Below are 18,493 nucleotides of genomic sequence, written 5' to 3'. Positions count from 1 at the left end.
ACTTTGACCTCCTCGCCATCCCTTTCAGGGTCCAGAGTCCCCTACGCTACCATGCGCGTTTGAAGTTTGGATCACGTGCCATGGCATGTGACCCAGACTGTCATCCCCTTAGTCAGGGGATCGTCTCCTCCGACCCAACTGGGGCCAGGAACAGTCCGTCGGCCCGTGCTTGAAACAAAACCTTGGTTGAGGACCGTCGGTCTCAATCCCGCAAAACCAATTTGCAGAACCGTGGTTGTGGGTGTGGGCTGGCGAGCAACGGTTGCCGGCGGAGCACCGTTGTTGGTCATCGTATACTCGAAACCAGCAAGGAGAAAGGAGCAAACCACTCCCCAGCCCCCATTCTGCTTTTCGTAACGATTGTCGCTGACTTTCAATCCATGGGCCGTGTCCCTTGAGAGCCTGTGCAGTCAGTAAGGTGGCTCACGTTGCCAACCGCCGCCCGTTGAGGTGGATTTGGCGACTACGACAACATCAACTCGTCACCGTCATCCGCTGTTACGTCCGTAAGACAGAGGGATTTACGGTTACATCTACAGCGGCGAAATCTCCGGCTCTCCTGTGGCCCCAGTTGGCTCGTGCCTTGCAGGTCTAGCCAACCTCCCGTTGCGTAGTGCTCTTCCAGGTGCTGCTGATCCAGCACCAAGCCGGGATGTGATGGGTTTGCGTCGAGAAGCCATCACTCGGACCCCTGACAGTTGCTGTCGATGCTCAGAGTCTAGCCTCTTAGCTCGAGCCGGAGCCCGGCTTTCATCAGATGGCCGTTCCTGTCAACGAGGAGGACTCAAGTACCGATCGTATCAACCGCCTTCGAGCTGAGATGCCGCAGCCGACGTTGTACGACGAAGACGTGACTGCAACCTATCGTGTGAGCATGTACATGGAACAGTTCCAGCACCAACGCGCTGCGCCCGTTGTCTCCTCCGCGCACCGTCACGCCGGTGGGAGCTATGGTCCATCTCGATTGCTGTGCAATATTGTCACTAAGTCTGATCGCATTGTCGTAGCCAGCTTGCGAACGTAGTCTGTTCCCAGGTCGTATCGAAAAGGGTCCTGCCGTATATTCCCCGAACGACAACCCAATGGTAGCATTGAAACGACATAGAGACAACATGATGTCGTCGACAACCGTTGCGATTGGATGTTCGCAAATAGTGTCGCATCAGGGTGGTATTCTTGCGCGATTCGAGCGATAGTTTTTTGGACGCTTCATTTCTGAATAATGTGCAGCTACCCACGAGACGCCAGTTCAAGTTCCGCGGGAGTTGAGCGACGCTTGATTGTTGTCATGATGTGTGACCACGGTGCGTCGGGAGAGCGGGATGGACTCGTCGGGCCGGTTCAACTCCCACATGCGGCTTCCAGATTTAGTATTGAGGGTAGCCAGCACCCCGTAGAACCCGTACGTTGGCACAGAAATACTCACCCACTCGGAACAGAACGAGCCGATAATACCTATTGATATTTGCCTGAAGTGGTACTGCTACCTCCGACTGAGGTGACGATCACTGAGCGCGGCTGTGCTATGTTTATCACCACCTTCCTCCTTTTGATAGACGACGGTGGTCCGTGGGCGTAGAGCTCAAGTGTAAGCTAGTCAACGGTATTATACGTGCAACTTGATGGGATTATCGTCAGTATAGAGGGGCTATTCCGACCCTGCGAGCGTATGACAGGATTGCACTCCATGCCCGGTAGACCAGCACGCACATTGGGACATTTCTTGTCCTGATTACCTCCCCGCCCAGTATGAGATGACGACAACGAGCATAAAGTCGAAAATGCTCTCACTAGTATCTTGACCTGGGCTTGTGCTTAGAGTTGTCGCATGCGTGGGGACAAAGAGCTCCAGGCCAGGGCAGGTGTCTTCCTAGGATCTCCCCGCCGGAGCTTCTCTATAATGGAAATGAACGACAATTTGCATGAAATGGCATATCTGGAAATTTGATCATCCTCCTTGGGAAAGGAGAAGATGAGGCGTTACACACCAAAGGTGCCAGTGGTCTTGAGCTGTGTGACAGGTCAGATACTGCATCTGACCGAGGGTTGTCTCGAACGAACATGACGACTATGCTGGTAACGCGAAACCCCTTGTCCGGAACCCCTGAATACGGAACAGATGAATTTGTTGCAAGAGGCCTTTGCGCATCAACCTGGTCAACCCAATTGCTCTGCCGGTAAAGGAGCTCGCAGTGCATAGTGAACCACAGTCTAGGGCACACGTAAGATGTTGAATATGAACTTGAAGAATCGAGTCCATGTGCTCATAGTCCCAAAGCCCCTAGCCTGATTTCGTCTAAATTGTCAAACTTCCCGAGGGGTATTCACTGGTTGATAGAGGCCTAAGCGCTAGAAATGTGATCTTGACGCCGAGGTTGATCGCGATCCGGTTCCCAAGTTATCAAAACGTGTCGAGATTCTACAAACGGTTGAATTAGTCCTGGATGTCTGAAGCTTGCCGACGGGCCCGACACCCCCATCCCACCTGAATTAAACAAAGGATTTGTGCAGGTTACTTTTCCCCCTGACGCACGGTAATTGAGCGCAGTTGCCTGTGAATCTTTGTAGCTTGCAACTCAGAAATGACTTATTAAGCTTCCAATGTTCTCCTCGTCAACCCGCTTCGGTCCGGGATTGCTTGTGGTTCCGACAACATGGCCCATCGATCAGCTTCCGTCTTTGGGGTTGCCGTATTATGAGCAAGGTATCAATAGCCGCCTGCCATCGGCGCTTTGCCTGTTTGCCAGGAGATGTTGAGCCGGGAGAGCTATATCAAGCCGCATTATTGTTTTAATTTGCGAAATGATCCCGCTCTGCCACCAAACTCGAATGCCTCGGCGCCTCGTGGTACCACCAACCTTTCAGAGGCAGTTCATCCGATTAGCGTTAGCTTTCTGAGAGAGCAAAGGCATTTTTGCCGACCGCGTCGAACGGCAAGGCGTTCCACCCGTGGCCGTCACCGAAAGGCCGAGACTGTGTAGCGCGCTGACCCGAATGAACCAGGCCGGGCGGCTGTTCGTGGTCCTGCTGGACCGAAGGCGAAGACTTGGAAGCTTCAGAGCTGCGGACTGCCAGGCCGTAGGAAGACTACATTTGGTTGAATTCCGTCTTTGTTGAACAGCTTGAACCAAGGATATACTTCCGATGTGGATGCAACAGCCCCTTGCTAAGACATTTTTTTGGGGCAGTCATCCGAATCGCGCGCAACAAAAATACCCTGTAAGTTTTTTCATAGATATGACCGAATCAGAGCAACTTTGGGGCTCAAGTGGATATTTGGGGGCCGCGGCAACCGTGATTTTGACGGCGCTGGTTCGAGACTTTGGTGACTTTTTTTCAAAGAAAGTTGCCCGGGTGTATGCAGGGCGCATCCCCTTTTCCACGGATGGATGCATCCCGTACTGGACATGGAGTGGTGATCCGCTGGGAAGAAACCAGCCTGCGGCAGGTCCAGCCGCGAATTGGGCGGCAACATGACGCCATGTTGGCGTGGGTATCGACTCCTTGGTGCCAGGCGGTTTTGACCACTTCGATGTAAGTCCGATTTGAACAAGTCGATCCTTTTTTCTGGTTGAAATCCGGGTGTGGCGGTCAGCAGAAGTTGCCATGGATGAATCTGCAGTCCAGGCGCATAACCCATGATCCCGACAAGTCAAGGAGCAATGACCTCCTCCATGGTGGGGTCGTGGAAAAAAGCAAAGAAGGAAGAGATGCGAAAGGCTTCGGAGCTCGAGCCTGCCACATGTCCCCCTGTCTCGCAGCGTCCCTTTGCTACGGAAATCTGCAACCTTTCGCCGGCAGAAGAGAGTCCATGACGCTGTGAATCCCGGATGTCTTGGGAATCGATCAAACGGTATCGACAAGCTGATGTCGACGGCGGGACAGAGATTCAGGCAGAGCGCGGCAGGTGATGGTCAAGGTTCTTTTGTTTCTTCTCCCTGCCTCTGATGAGACGATGGCGACTTGGGGTCAGGTCGTTGGCAGTTTCTATCAAACATCCATCCAACGGTTTCCGTTGTCTCTTTTTCCGAAGATTGTCCCATGGACGTCCACTCTGGAACGACTCGCTATTGATGGGCCGGATTCCGATATAGAGTGCCGTTGCTGATATTGAAGCAAAGAACATGGATAATGGCGGTTCCGCGGCGTCCACAACGGCCAGGTCAGTAGCATCGTGACTCGTTGTCAGTAGGTATCCGGTGCGTATGCTGGTGAAGTATGTGCTAGGTAGGCAGCGATTTGTAGTATTGTTTGTAGCACCACAGTGGAACGCGCCGATGCGGTGCCGGGAGGAGATGATGGGGGTACGAGAACGAGGATGCTGAGGGTATCCGTACGAGGGTGCGCCCCAACTGACCGGTCAAGTTAAGGCCTTGTTGCCACCTGGGAAAAAGCAACGTCAGGGAGATTTCCGTTCTAGAAGCCGGGCCGCTGGTGAAGGCCGGGAGGATGCAGGGGGGGGCTAGGTTGATTGAAGGAGGGGGGAGATGGTTTTGAGTTCAAGGGCCACAGCGAACAGGGAGGAATGAGACGTTGCAGTTGCAGCAGTGGCATGGCCCCATCTGGATAATCGGATTGTTGACGCACAGTCGTTGCGGAAGGTGCAGGGCGCCGGAAAGTTTAAAGACCCAGTTCAGTTCAATTCAGTTCAGTTCAGTCCAGCTGAGGACAACCTTCCGCGAGAACGAGAGAGGGGAGGGGGGGAAGGGAAGAAGGTGCCGCGTTTGAAAAGGCCATCCTTGCTGAGTTGAGACAAGGCAAAGCAGGGAGCGGCTGCCTCCAGCTGTGCTTTCGTCGAGGAGCATGGCAATCTGGCACGAGGTTCGAGTTGCATAGTCTTGCTTGTCCCGTAAAAGTATCGGGCTGTTCTAGCTGTACTGGGCATGTAGTGCAATAAGGCTGATGTCCCGATGTTCCATGGCAGCTGCAGGACGGGGGTTGGGTTGGGTTGGAGAGGGAGCACCAAGAATGACCATACTATGGTAGGTGACTTGCACCATTTGGCCAGCCCCAACTGCCTACGATGCCTGCGATGCCTACGATGCCTACGATGCCTACGATAAGAAGCGCCGCGGAACATGTCGTAGTGTGCCATCTGGAGATATATGTGTAGGGGATTATGACGAGGGTTGTTGAGAGAAAGATTTTGTTTTTGTGATGGGAATGCAGCGCATCGCAGCGCACTGCATTGCATTGCATGGCATGGCATGGCATTGCAGCAGAGCTGAAAGCGACTATTGCAGCTATGGCAGGCGGAGGAGGCGACTGAGGCAGCGCTGCTACCCGCATTGCTACCTGCATGCCTAGGGCGGAAGAATGCAAAGAGCGCGAAAGCCATGCAGCCACACAGCAAACAGCTTACACTGCATGTGCAAGTGCAAGTGCAAGTGCAGTAGGCAAAGAAGTACATACTGCATGGCACGAAAGCAAACGCAGCCAGCAGGGGGGAAACTGGATGGCAACACCAACAACAACTCGATCGGTCTGAGCCGCTGAAAACCATTGGATCGGGTCATTGGAGGTTAAATTGGCACCGCAGCCCGCAAGACAGCGCATCCCGGGCCATGCCGAATGCTGGAGATGGCAAAGCCTCCAAGAAGAGGTTGCAATGGACGGGAAAGGGACCAAAAGGAGGGGAGATGTGGGCGTGACAGCAAGCAACTTCCCTGGTTCTCGTATCTTACCAAAGAATCGCAAAGCAACTAGCCCCATCTCAGGACGGCGGCTGATCCTGGCGAGCCTCGGTGTCCCTCTCGCGTTCTCAACAGAGCCGGAGGCAGGTGAGAGCGGAGATGGTCCGGCGCCGAGCTGTGCTGTGCTGTGCTGTGCTGTGCGGTGCGGTGCGGTGCGGAGCTGCGCAGGGCTGGCGCAGGAATCATGCCTGCCACTTCCAGTCTTAGGTTTGTGCGTGTTGGAGACAACTTCTATTCTGTTGGCATTGGGCAAGGAATGTTCATGACTTGCTCAACGAGATATTTAAAGGCCTATATGTTAGACCTTCAAGATTAACTGCCGGGGGTTAATGTTTCTACTGACGGGTTTAATTGACTCTATTGGAAGTCAAATGATTCAAACTCCTTGAACTTCTGTCTCGTGTCTGACCACTTCCTTGACTAAGTTGCCTTGTAGACGGACGTGAGAAACCAAGGCCAGAACAGTTGACTTTGCCCCACGCCAAACGCTGAATGCGTCTCATTGCATTGTGCCTTGTCCCTTATCCATAGAACCCTGGAGAGGGGAGGCAGTATATGCTCAAGTAAGACTTAAAGATACTTCAACTATGTAGGTCTTGTGGATACACAACTACTATTCGTGGCCGGCAGACTACGGATACCTAGGTAAGGTAATGCTCACGATGGACAGACACTTTAGAGGCCCCCATCCGCGGAAGAAACACGTACCTGGTCTCCTGCATGCTCAGATCTTGCCTAATCTCGTACATGGCGCCTATCCAATGCCTTGTCCCCAAACTGTTCGCGCCTGGAGTAAAGTACCCTGCGGCAGAAGATCCTTGGTGAGATACCTTGTAATGGCCTGAGTTCTGGTAGGCGCCTTCCCAAATAGCCACTAGAGGGAAGGCAGGTGCCGCTCTCTGCTGCATCGCGATGGAGACGATGACAACAGCCCCAGCTGCCCTGTGCAGTAAAAAAAGAATTAAAATAAAAAAGGCCCCTCGAGACCGAGTGCCCCAATGGCCCCCCAATGGCCCCCAGGCGCAGGGAAGGCACCTACTGGGTCGGGACAAGGTGCCTACCTTACTTACCTACTGCGTACCTACCTACCTGGTTTGGTACGGGTACTCTGTGAGGTAGAGAAGTACTATGTATGGGTATGAATGCACTAAAACCAAGGAAGGTGGACCCGGCCCGGCCATTGACTCCTGCTGTTTCGAGACCCATTGGATCATGGAGGAAGGACCTCCATCTGCCAATGGCAATTACATAACACGGCTTGTATTTTTTTATGTTGTTTTCTGTCTCATCAACCTCTTACAGTTTGTCCCGTCCGACATCCTTTGACAATCGATGCGGTGGAACAAGAATGGAACCCAAACTGGAACCCGCCCATCATACATGAACACATTCTCCACGTGATTTCCACGATTCATCAGAGCCGATCATCGCTGGAAATCGACGGCCGATGCCCATTCATCAGCCTCTTCAGGGACGATCCAGGAAGAACCCACGCCTCCGCCCCGAAGAGGAAGGGCAGGACGGAGCGCGGCACACGGCACACGGCAATCCTACGACACATCATATCACACACATCACACATAACACGCATGCGCACAACCTCTTGCCTGAATCGGTACTTCCATTTACTGCGCAACGGTACCTATCTTTGTGAACGCCTCCTGACTCCAACGACGTCCTCCAGTCCTCGGCCCCCCGGTGACGACGAACCGCACTACGCTATCTACGTAATGGCGCTCGTCCTTTTTCCGCCTTTCGTCCCATCTACAGATACCTACCCATCTGGCGTACTGCCCGCGCTAGGTACTGTCGTCCTCCGCGCACATCACCATTGGCTGTAAGGCTTGCTTGCCACTGCATGCTCGATTTCTATTCCGGATCGCACCCTGGAGCCCTGTCAAGCCCTGGCATCTCTGTCCCTGTCAGGACGCCGTCGAACAACACCAATGTGCCTTGCTGATCCCGGCATGAACGCCGGCGGGCGAGTCCAGACAAGCGCTCAAAAAAACACTCTGGCTGCGGATCCGGGTACCCACGGATGCAAAAGCTTCCTGGACTGCGCAGTATCAACACACACACATGTCTGGGCATCGACTTCAACGAGAGCATACTTGGGCAGATACCCACGCCCATCACTGCAGATGCGCCTGTCGATCGTCGCTCATGTGCGCAACATCAGACACGCATCTCAGCAGAGCATTCGGAGCGGGCCACTCCATGATGCCTCTAGTACAACAAGACACGGATGCTACACCACGGAAGTTGGCCTGCTCACTACCTACTATGCAGTACCAAGTAGTGTACATACACGCTGCACCGCATCCATGGGACGATGTTCCTGTGCTTGGATGCTGGGACTGTTGATCAGTGGCCCGCCCTAGTCCGCAATCGAGGCATCGATTGGCCCGAACCGCTGTCCAGGTCTGCCCTGCCCCTCATCCTGAATTGTTCTGGGACGAATGTCAGCCTGGATCGTCGACTCCTGCTGCATAGCGCACACACACCGGCTTTGCCATCCATCCTTTTTATCCCGCCTTTAGCCCGCAGCCTCTGCTCGACATGCCCACCTGTCCAATCTGACATGCAGAGACGGTCGCCATCCTTCCCTAACGCTGTCTCAAAAGAAAATTCTTGCCAGCGAACAACCTTCTGCGGTGGAAGGGAGGGTGAAAAAGAAAGCTGGCTGGATGGCGGGTTGGCAGGCTGGGGGCAGCACGGGGGTCAGTCAACAACCAGGCACCGAGAACCAACACGGCGGAGAAACTTACACTACCTGACCTTGCCATCCATCCCTCAGGCCTCAGCAGCAAGGTGTTGGACCTTAGCTCCGACGTCGAAGCACCTTGTCTGTTTTTCGCAGCTCTGAGCTTGGGGCTTAAATGAAAGTCCCGTGTTAATACTTGCATCCCGCCCAACGGTAACTTACCTTTCACACTACTGCCGCGTCGCACCGCTCCCAGTCTGCTGCTGTCAACGCCCGCCCGTCGAACATCGATCCCGCGGACTGCCGTTCCAACTTCTCCACCAATGCGGAACATGTCACCAAGCTCTGGCGGCGGCGGCAGCTTCACCTCATTTCTCGTCCCATCCCAAGGACCGCCGCCTTTAAGCATGGGCGCTAGCGGCATCAGGTTCCCAGGGCCAAGAAAGCTAGATTATGCTGTTGCTGCTGCTTCTCCCCTCTGTGTTCCACCGGGCCACACCTCCCGACGATGTCTGTGCTGCCGTTCTAACCACACCTTCCTCACGCCCCCTCAGCGCTGCCCTAGCTGTGCCAGACTAGCCCCAGAAGCTGGGTGTGGGTGCCAATGAGGGTGTCCCTATGGTGTGGATTGGTGAGGGGTCTTGGCCTCCTCGTCCTCTTCCATGTCGGTGGCTCCTTGCCCCGACAGCCTGGGTAGGTACACGGGAAACCTCTGCGAGTGAGTGCCTGGCTTCTGCCCAGGCTGGTCTGGTCCCCTTTACCTTGAATAGACCTACCACCTCAGCATGAGCTCTCCTCCTCGCCGCAAATACTGGTGCGCCGTCGGTCTCTTGCTCTAGGGGGACGTCTGTGAAAGAGGAAGCACATGCAGATTGTACTCTCACTCTCATCTCTTCTCTCTCCGGCACACTTCGTTCAATACCATCCCTCCTCACGGTGCGGATGGTGGTCGACAGAGTCGTCAATCTCCGCCGTCTTAGACAGGATCAGTCCCACATTGTTTAAGAGTGACCTTTCAAGCTGAGCTTATAGGCTCAACGAGTTGCGACTGGACGCCCAGACTCGAATGAATCCGCGCTAGAGTCGCATGGAAGAACGCGCCTACACACTTCAAACTGCCAGACGACAGTTGTTATTTATTCAAGCATATGTAAATTGGAGCGGACGGGCCTGGGAACGCGGGTTTCAAACAATGGGTCTGGCGGCCATGTATGCGCGAGTTAAGTTGGACTAACTTGCTAGTGACAACGCCGCCTTCCATCCACGCCGGGGCGACTGCGCCCAGCTGTCACGGCCCTTCAGTCGCGCAATCCGAGATCAGGTACAAGACACCAGATCAACGACAGGAACCTCCACACATCATTTCGAGCTAGGCCGGTGTTGATCAAACTCCCAGCAAGAGGAGCTGACAGGGTCTCGAATTCGGGCGTCCTACTTTGCCAACCCCAACCCCAGCAAGCCCAGTCCAGTCCAGTCCAGCTTCAACCCCACCAGCCTGGGCGCTTGCTTTGGCTCGCCGCTCGTTACATCACTTTGGGCGAAGGACCCTTGTCTCATTATTTGCCAGGGCTTATCTGTGCCTCTTCTTTCAGATTTTGACGTCCAGTTCTGCTCCAGTGTCACACGCACTCACCTCTGGACGGAATTTGTGGCTTCGACCTTGTGGGTGAGTAGAACCCGTCAACAAGTATCGTCACCTCATCAGCCAGGTCCGACGATCCGTGCTGTTCTCTGGATGCTAAGCGTTTGAGCAGAGCAGACGGCCGTTCAGATATCAGACCCAGCTTGGGCCAAGAACTTAAGCCGCCGGGTCCCAGAACGGCCAGCCGTTGCCACATTCCTCAGTCGACACGGGTGGTGACTCCGTATCAACGCCTTGAATCGACCTACTTCTCCTCCTTCTCGCAGTGCCTGCCACGCCTCAGCCGCCCCAGCACTCACGCGCCATCCCGGAACCTTAATCGACCTAGGGTCGTCTTTTCAAACCGCTCCTCCCGAGGCTAGGGAACCACCAGGACCTTGAGCTCGCAAGGGTAACTGCGCCAAAAACCCCTTCACCCCGCGCCAGCCTCTTTCATCACTTTTCAGGACGACAGCTCTCCATCCTGGGCCATTCTTCTGCCCCATATTGCAAAGGATTGCTAATCTCCTGCCGACATATCATATCTCCGGCATCCTGAACCGTCGAAGCAAACCTGCCCACTGCCTATCCTGTCAACAACCGTTCCAACGCTAGCTTCCCTCTCCCACCACCACCGCCATCCAGGAGCATTTCTTGTGTCCATACGCATTCCACGCCGTGTCTTGCCGGGACGTGGCCGATATACCCACATGCTCGGCCACTTTCGTCTCGCTCTATGACTACACCGGCACTCAAGGTTCGGATCTGACCTTGCTCATCTGGCGGAACGTCCTCATCCTCGACCCTGTCTCTCGATCTTCGCCCCTTGTCCGACCCAAGTGAGTGGAACCGCGGCATATCTACGCATGTTTACTCGTCTTTCCCATTCTTGGTCTCCCCTCGCAGCAAGGCAAAAGTACATGCCACTCACACGTTGGAGATCATTGTCAACGCCAATTACAGCCGACTAGGTCCCTTGGCTTGTAAAGTCTGGCCAACCACAGCCGGTTCTCCTCTACTCACCAGCTGGCAAGGACTTTCGAATTTTACCGGGATTATCTTGGGCACGAAGCCTAGACACAACCATCTCGCCATCTCCCTCTAGGCATTGACTTCCCTTCCTAGCGTAGCACCTACAAGGAGTCCCAGGCATAACGCCAATCCCGCAAGCAGATCACCAAAGCGCAGGTTGTGATACCCGCCCTCCTCAACTCACCTAGTTACATTCTGGTCACTCAGGAGCCCCACCACGGCCTTTACCAACTGTTGTATGAGTTGTGGACAGAAGGTCCTGTGGCTCTGGACGACCTGGACCCCCCCCTCCTGTGTGGCACAGCTCGAGTTCTCCAAAAACAAGTCCCTCTCCAACATCTCTCGCGCGGCCCCTCTCACACCTAGGGAGTCTCCTTTTACGAAAAGCCCAGCCAACGGTCGGTATCTCCTCTGTGGCGCTGCTCAACAAGTAAGCTTCCGCCGTCTACTAGCCATCACCTCGTCGAAGTAGTGCCCATGCCTTGGTACAGGGACCAACAGTCTGTCATAGGAAACCATAGGTCTGAATCGCTCGTCCAAGCTCCTTCACCCCTCTATCTAGACGGATCAGCCTCTCAGAGGATCGGGCACCATCGACCCCACGACTACTTTCCCTGACAACTTTAAGAGACCCGCAACTTGGCTCGCTCGGCAGAATCCGCTTAACCTAGTATTTTCCAGCGCAATTCGCACCGTCGTCCCGTGTTGCCACCGGCGGTCCCAAAGGGATACAGCTCCGTCATTTGCGCTTGTGTGGACAGAGCGTGCCAACTTTGCGGGAAACGTTGGCACACGCTCCACACTACGTTCCCGTCCCCTTGTCTCCCACTCGAAATCTAGACACCAATCACCTACAACCGCGACCATGGGGGACTATTACCACCACTTTCTCACCTCCATGTCCGGAGTGGCAGCCAGCCAGAACATGAGTCCACAGGATACCCATTCTCCTCAATTCCCCGGCGGCCAGATGCCCATGATGGGCGGCGCAATGCCGGGACCTTATCCCAACCTTGGATACTTCACTGGCTTTCCCGACCCCGTCGGGCTCAGCGCCCCCAAATCCTCCCGCAATCGAAGAAAGTCGGCCCCCGGTATTGACCATGTCAAGCACCGACGCACAAGGTCAGGCTGCTACATGTGCAGAAGTAGAAGAGTTAAGGTAGGCTCGTGAGTCCTGCGCACTGCGCTTGTTGTGCTAATAACCATGACAGTGCGACGAGAGTCGGCCGATATGCGACAGTGTGTAAGCCCGGAACGAAACAGACAACCCGAAATAACTAACATGATCGCAGGATGTCGCAAGGGCAGCCGTGAGTGTATATACCCAGAACCTCCAGCAACCAAAGGCTCGGCAGCACAGACGGCAACTTCGAAAGAAGGCAACACCACACAGCAAGCCAGTCCCGACTCTTCCAACGATGCAGAGGATGGAGAGGAGGAAACAGAACCCGCCGGTCTTGACACGATTATTGACGAAGACGAGGGTGACGAAGATTCTCCGCACAAACACTTTGCAGGCCCCAGCAGAAGCAGCACAGCTTCTTCATTCAGCCTTCAGCGCTCAGGAGGAACCCGTGGAAGCTCCGAAACACCCTCGCATGAAGGAACCAAGAGTGCCTCGCCCTCGGCATCGGTGGGGACCTCGAGCAGTCAAGCCACGACTACATACGCGATGCCAAATCTGGGAGTGCTTTTTGTGAGCGGCCACGTCGATTGGTCTCATCTTCCCCTCGACATTCGACAACACCTCGAGTACTTTTGCGAAAATATCACCCACTATCATTATTGCATGCTGGCCGACGCACAAGAGGTGTTTCGTATACATCTCCTTAACTATGCGTTGCGAAACGAAGCTCTGCTTTACGCGGTCGTTGGGTTCGCCGCTTATCACCGCACAATTCAGGACCCTGACGGAAAGATGGAGGACTTTTTGAAGTATTACAACAAGAGTGTCATCTTATTGCTTAACTCTCTCAAGAGAAGAGAAAAGCACGACGTGACCACTCTTCTTACCGTGCTCCAACTGGCGACGATCGAGGTATGGAGTGACAAGGACATTGGGATCCAGGAATTAGCTAACAATAGGTCAAATAGGAGTACTTGGGCGACTGGATCAATCTGATGGGTCACCAAAAGGCTGCGTATGAGATGCTGATACACCTATTTTCTCCCGAAACCGCCAATCATAGCCCAGTTGGCCGCATGATCGTGTCTTGGTACGGCCGATTCGATATCTTCATCGCCCTCATGGGCGGGTTTCCGACGATGCTGCCGAGGCAGTGGTTCACGACAAACGTCGAGTACTGCGATAAACAGGCTGCCGTGGACGAAGACAGCATGCATTGGAAATTGGAAGCAGAGTCTGGCAGGCTCAGGGTTATCTCCAGGGATATGTCAACTTTGTTTGCGCGAGGGAGCAGGGGGCAAATATTACCGGAAGATTTCGCCCTGGAGCACGAACGGATTCAAAAAGCGCTTCACGACTGGAAAGACGGCTGGGACCACGAGATGACCGACCCGGCCAACTTCGTTACGGACTTCAGCCATGCGCGGCCGCTGACGGAGGAAGACATTGTGGACCCCTTTGCGCCGGGCATCCTATACAACTTCCCAGCTTTCGCCACAACGATGCTCACCGGCGAGTGGAACTCTACGACGATGATGCACAAATGCCAATCGCCAACAACAAAACGGATGGAGCTATATCAAGAACTGATGGGCCACGCGTACGCGATCTGCCAGATCTTCGAAGCTGTCGAAAGCTGGCCCTCAAAACCGAAGGGCAGCCTCATCACAATCCAGGCATGTGTTGCTCTCTCGGCCTTATTTCTGCCGCATGATCCCAAGCATCACATGTGGATCAGACGCAAATTCGCGTTGTTGGAGACCATGGGGTAAGTTGCCACCCTTGACTGACTGTGCAAGCTTTATGGCCGCTGACAATGAACAAAAGATACATCCACCCGATCACTCTGCGATCCAAGATGGCCGAGCTGTTCCAGGAGCCGTCCTGCGTGCGCTGGTGGCTGCCTGACGACGACGGATTCACGCCCATCCTCCAGAGTGTTCGCACCTTCGCGGATGAGCGCAATGCTAACGCGATATCGACTCAGGCGGAAAACCTACGAGAAGTGCGACACATTTTTGCCAAAATGCAAATGTATGACGATCCGTCAGCCCAAGGCGGTCAAAATCCGGCAGCGGCCTGATGTCGGACTCAGACATTGTTTGCATCAAAACTTTCCTCGAGCTTCGTTTACGCACAGCGGATGAAGACAGTGATTCGGTCCTGTCCAGATCTGGCCCAAGAGGGCCAAGAGCATTGTTTAGCCATTCGATTTATTCACCATATCCATGTTGCCCATAAACCCAACCTTACCCGTTTTCCCCTTCTTGCATCTAGGCCATGTCTTGCGTTGCGGGCCACGCATTTTGGCGTTTTTGTTCCGTTCTTCATGAGGAGGTTCACTGTATCATACGTAACTTGACCCCCTTATCTTCGGCACACTTCCCACCTTTTTCTTGAACATCCTTTTTCACCCTCAGTCCATGAGCGAAAAACAAAAACAGTCCCGCTAGACATAGACATGGTCTTGTTATATTGATACACTGTGATTGGTTGTCACCCATCACAATATTATAAAAGAAAAAAAGTACTATACATCATCGTCCTCAATTCATAACAAGAGTACACCCCCGCCTCTAGGGGGAGCAACTGCTGCGTGGCTCAACCAGGAGGAAAACATGGATGGCTTTTTTTACCGTGCGCCCACTTCCAATAGTAAAGACACCAATTAACATCACGAATCGTTCTTCTCCTTCGTCTCGGCCTCTTGGTTGGCCTCGTCTTTCTCTGCTGCCTCGTCTTTGCTGCTGTCGTCCGCTGCGTCTGTAGTCGCCTTGGTGGGTTCCTGGGCAAAGTCATGCGTGCTGACGTCCTTATCAGCCGCGTCGTCTTCCTTGGTGTCGTCTGTCTTTTCTTCCTTGCTAGCTCCACCGTCTGTTTCCTCCGTCACGGGCTCCGCCTTCTCTGCTTCTCTCGTCTCAGAAACCTCGTCGGCCTCGTCGTTTGCTGGCGATTCGCCGGCCTCTTCCTCGTCCGCCATCACAACGGTCTGGTCCGCATCATCCAGTGACTCATCCGTTTTTTCAGGCTCCGCCTCCCTCTTGACCTCTTGCACCACCGGCGCTTGTTCCTTCTCCTCAGGAGACGGGACGTCCTCCATTATCTCCTTCTCCACTATGACAGGCACGTCTGCAACCTCGGGCTCCTCCTCGACAGTCTCCGGCGCGGAGATGTGCATGTCGCGCATCTTGCTCGCCACGTCGTTGTTGTCCTCCTCGTCGGCCTCCACAACGGTCGTGACCGCACTGCCAACCGAGGGACTAGCCCTGACGTGGCGTCTCGTAGCGGTCCGGCCCACGGGCTGGAAGTTGTCGGGATCTTCGCCCGGAGCAAGGCCATCGCACTGGGGAGGCTTGACGATTGACATGGGCAGCTGCTTCTTGTCGGCGCCATTGCCATCCGGCACGGCCGTGGCAGTCTCCAGGCCCTCGGCCTCGGGCGGCAGCTTGTAGTTCTCGGCGGGGAGGAGCTCGTACATGTCGCAGACAGTCTTGAAGAAGACGTATAGACCCGTCTGGCCCTCAATGGTCCAGAACACGGCGCGATGCTGGAACCAGGCGTGGGCGAAGATGCGGTGCAGTCTTCGGAAGACGTTGACGAGGTTCTTGACGGCGACGCCCTTGTTGTGTACATCTGTCAGCACGACGAAGCGCGAGGGGAAGATCTTGGGGTCGGTGACGATGTTGGCAGCCCAGTCGAGCGTGTGGCAGCAGTAGTCAATGGCACAGCAGCTCTTAGGCTGCTCGTGGACGGCGCAAAGGAACTGCCACTCGGAAGCACGCATCTCGGGACAGGTGGCGGCGCTACAGGGCGGGGAGTCGAAGAGAAACCCGACGATGAGGGTGTTGCATTGCGAAATGAGGAACCGGCACAGCTCGTACAGCCAGAGGGTGCGGTCGATCCCGGGCGGGGGGGTCGCGAGCTGGATTGCGGTCGTGCGGTTTATCGGGGTGCTGTTGCTGTTCGTGTGGTAGTAATGGAGGGCTGCGAGGTGCTCTTGGAGCTGGAATGCCGAGTCGAGCTACATATCCATGATAATTTGTCAGTATGAGGACGGAAGGCGCACGCAGGGTAGGCGCTTAGGGGAGTCTGGTCTTATCACGACCTCGGGCGGCAAGGACAAACCTCATTAAGGGGGACCAGCGGCGGCCCAGCTGCCATGTCGGCTGCCTTGGTGCCCGGATGTATGCGGCGCCTTGAGTTGGCGTCGATCAGGGACTGCTCCATCGGGGAAGCCTGGCGATTTGACTGCGCGCCCATAGAGGGGGATTTGGGGCCGATCTGGATCTCTGCGGGCGGCGGTGGGCTGGGCAGCCGGGGCGAGCTCGGCGCCATTGACATGGTGCGAGAGGAAGGTATACGAGAGGCGATGCTTGCGAGCGACAGGGAGGAAGACGAATGCGTTGTCGGGAAGACTTTCGCGGGAAGATGGTGGGAGTGTGGTGTGTATTGATCGTCGGTGATGGTATCGTGCGAAAAGTCGACCCGAGACGGGCGGCTGGAGCTCTCCAAGTCACACAGACAGCCACACACACACGCCGTGGGCACATTGGATAGAGGAGGTACCGCAATTTGGGGGCCAGAGCTTCCCGCCCAGTTCAGGTCGGACAGAGCCCCTACAAGGCTTAGTCAGGATCTGTCCTCTTTTTCCCCGGGATGGCCAATATTAGACTGTCGAGTGGGGCCAGTCGACGTCAAATTCGCAGTTTGCAGCGGTACGTACCTTGGTGTAGCCAAAGCTGCAATACCTCATCTCAGTCGCCTGCCTGCCTCACGTCTTGTACGTAAAACACGCCTTTTCAACGACGATCATAGACGTGCTTCGCACAAAACTGCGGACTCAAGTTTTCTCAACCTGGGTTCTGAGAAGCAAACCTAGACCGTCATAACTCAGATTTGCACTTACAGAAAGACTACTGGTCCGAGCACAGTCACAGGGTTCCCCTCCATTCTGCACCATGGATTTCGACGACGATGCCCCGCCTGATCTGGTCGAGGCGGGAACTGTCGTTGATGAGGATCTGCCACCGTCCGACAAACAGATCAAAGTTCCCATCACCATCGTAACGGGATATCTGGGTGCCGGAAAGACGACATTGTTGAATTATATCCTGACTGCTCAGCATGGAAAGAAAATTGCTGTGATTATGAATGGTTTGTCTCATGACTTTGCCTGTTGGGGTTGAAATCTAATGTAGCGCAGAATTTGGAGACTGTCAGTCAAAGCAACTAAGTGCATGGAAATGATGCTAAACCTAATCAAGCACTCGATATCGAGAAGTCTCTCACTGTCAACAAGGGCGATGAGCAGGTTGAAGAGTGGCTTGAAGTTGGCAACGGATGCATATGCTGTTCCGTCAAGTAACACTTCCCATTGAGACACGTGCCTATCAGACATGCTAACCTTTGAAGGGATACTGGTGTTAATGCGATTGAATCCCTCATGGAAAAGAAGGGCGCGTTTGATTACATCCTCCTCGAAACTACAGGTCTTGCGGATCCTGGTAATCTAGTGCCCCTCTTCTGGGTCGATGATGGGTTGGGCAGCACCATCTATCTCGACGGCATCGTCACACTCGTCGACGCCAAAAATATCCTTAGCAGCCTCGACGACCCCTCCGGCAAGATCGAGCTCGAAGACCAGGAGGACGACCATGGCCACGGTCCGCTGATGACTACAGCGCATGTGCAGATTTCTCATGCCGACGTCATTGTCATCAACAAGGCTGATTTGGTGTCCGAAGAGGAGTTGACGCGTGTTCGGACCAGAATCGAGTCAATCAACGGCTTGGCAAAGGTCCATGTCACGCAGAAGAGCGAAGTGCCGAGTTTGGAAGGCTTCTTGTTGGATTTGCATGCGTATGATCAGGTCGCAGAGCTCGATTTGGGCCAAAAAGGGCACAGCCACCTTGACTCTGTGCGTCCCCCCGAGATGAACATCACGCTTTGTTGGAAGATCCTCACTGACTTGGCCGCAGACCATCTCTACTGTCTCGATACCCGTGCCTAGATTGGGACCTAGTCAACTTGCCAACGTCGATAAGTGGCTGAGAAAGATCCTCTGGGACCGCCGCTTACCTGGGGATGATAAAACTGTTCTCGAAGTGCACCGTGCCAAGGGTCGGCTTGTATTTGAGAATGGAGACGTGAAGCTCATGCAGGGTGTCAGGGAGATTTTTGAGATTCTTGACTCGCCCGATCAGACGCGTGAAGCAGTGGGAGAAGGCAAGATCATTCTTATTGGAAGGTATCTCCAGGGCGTAGACTTTGAGAAGAGTCTCTTGGAGACTCTCAAGTCGGATGCGTAGAAATAG

The 18,493-nt window shown here is 54.5% G+C and overlaps 3 protein-coding genes across 3 annotated transcripts; 2 read left to right on the top strand and 1 right to left on the bottom strand.

Moving 5' to 3' along the window:
* Nucleotides 1-11,915: 11,915 nt before the first annotated feature.
* Nucleotides 11,916-14,262, top strand: COL26b_003137 (uncharacterized protein; the record flags this gene model as incomplete). Its single annotated transcript, XM_053176040.1, has 5 exons — nt 11,916-12,212; nt 12,265-12,292; nt 12,346-13,091; nt 13,148-13,947; nt 14,007-14,262. The coding sequence occupies 5 exons, from the start codon at nt 11,916-11,918 to the stop codon at nt 14,260-14,262; spliced, it is 2,127 nt and encodes a 708-aa protein (XP_053039940.1).
* Nucleotides 14,263-14,853: 591 nt separating this feature from the next.
* On the bottom strand, nt 14,854-16,520 carry COL26b_003136 (uncharacterized protein; the record flags this gene model as incomplete). Its single annotated transcript, XM_053176039.1, has 2 exons — nt 14,854-16,200; nt 16,305-16,520. The coding sequence occupies 2 exons, from the start codon at nt 16,518-16,520 to the stop codon at nt 14,854-14,856; spliced, it is 1,563 nt and encodes a 520-aa protein (XP_053039939.1).
* A 617-nt stretch (nt 16,521-17,137) lies between these two features.
* COL26b_003135 (uncharacterized protein) lies at nt 17,138-18,487 on the top strand (the record flags this gene model as incomplete). Its single annotated transcript, XM_053176038.1, has 4 exons — nt 17,138-17,333; nt 17,444-17,540; nt 17,592-18,096; nt 18,158-18,487. 4 exons carry the CDS (start codon nt 17,138-17,140, stop codon nt 18,485-18,487), a joined length of 1,128 nt encoding a protein of 375 aa, XP_053039938.1.
* Between the last annotated feature and the right edge of the window lie 6 nt (nt 18,488-18,493).

This window comes from Colletotrichum chrysophilum (assembly GCF_026319265.1).
Source record: "Colletotrichum chrysophilum strain AFK26 chromosome Unknown scaffold_17, whole genome shotgun sequence".
NCBI classification, from domain to species: Eukaryota; Fungi; Ascomycota; class Sordariomycetes; order Glomerellales; family Glomerellaceae; genus Colletotrichum; species Colletotrichum chrysophilum.
The sequence above is the reverse complement of the archived record's forward strand: the minus strand, read 5'-3'. Positions and strand labels throughout refer to the sequence as shown.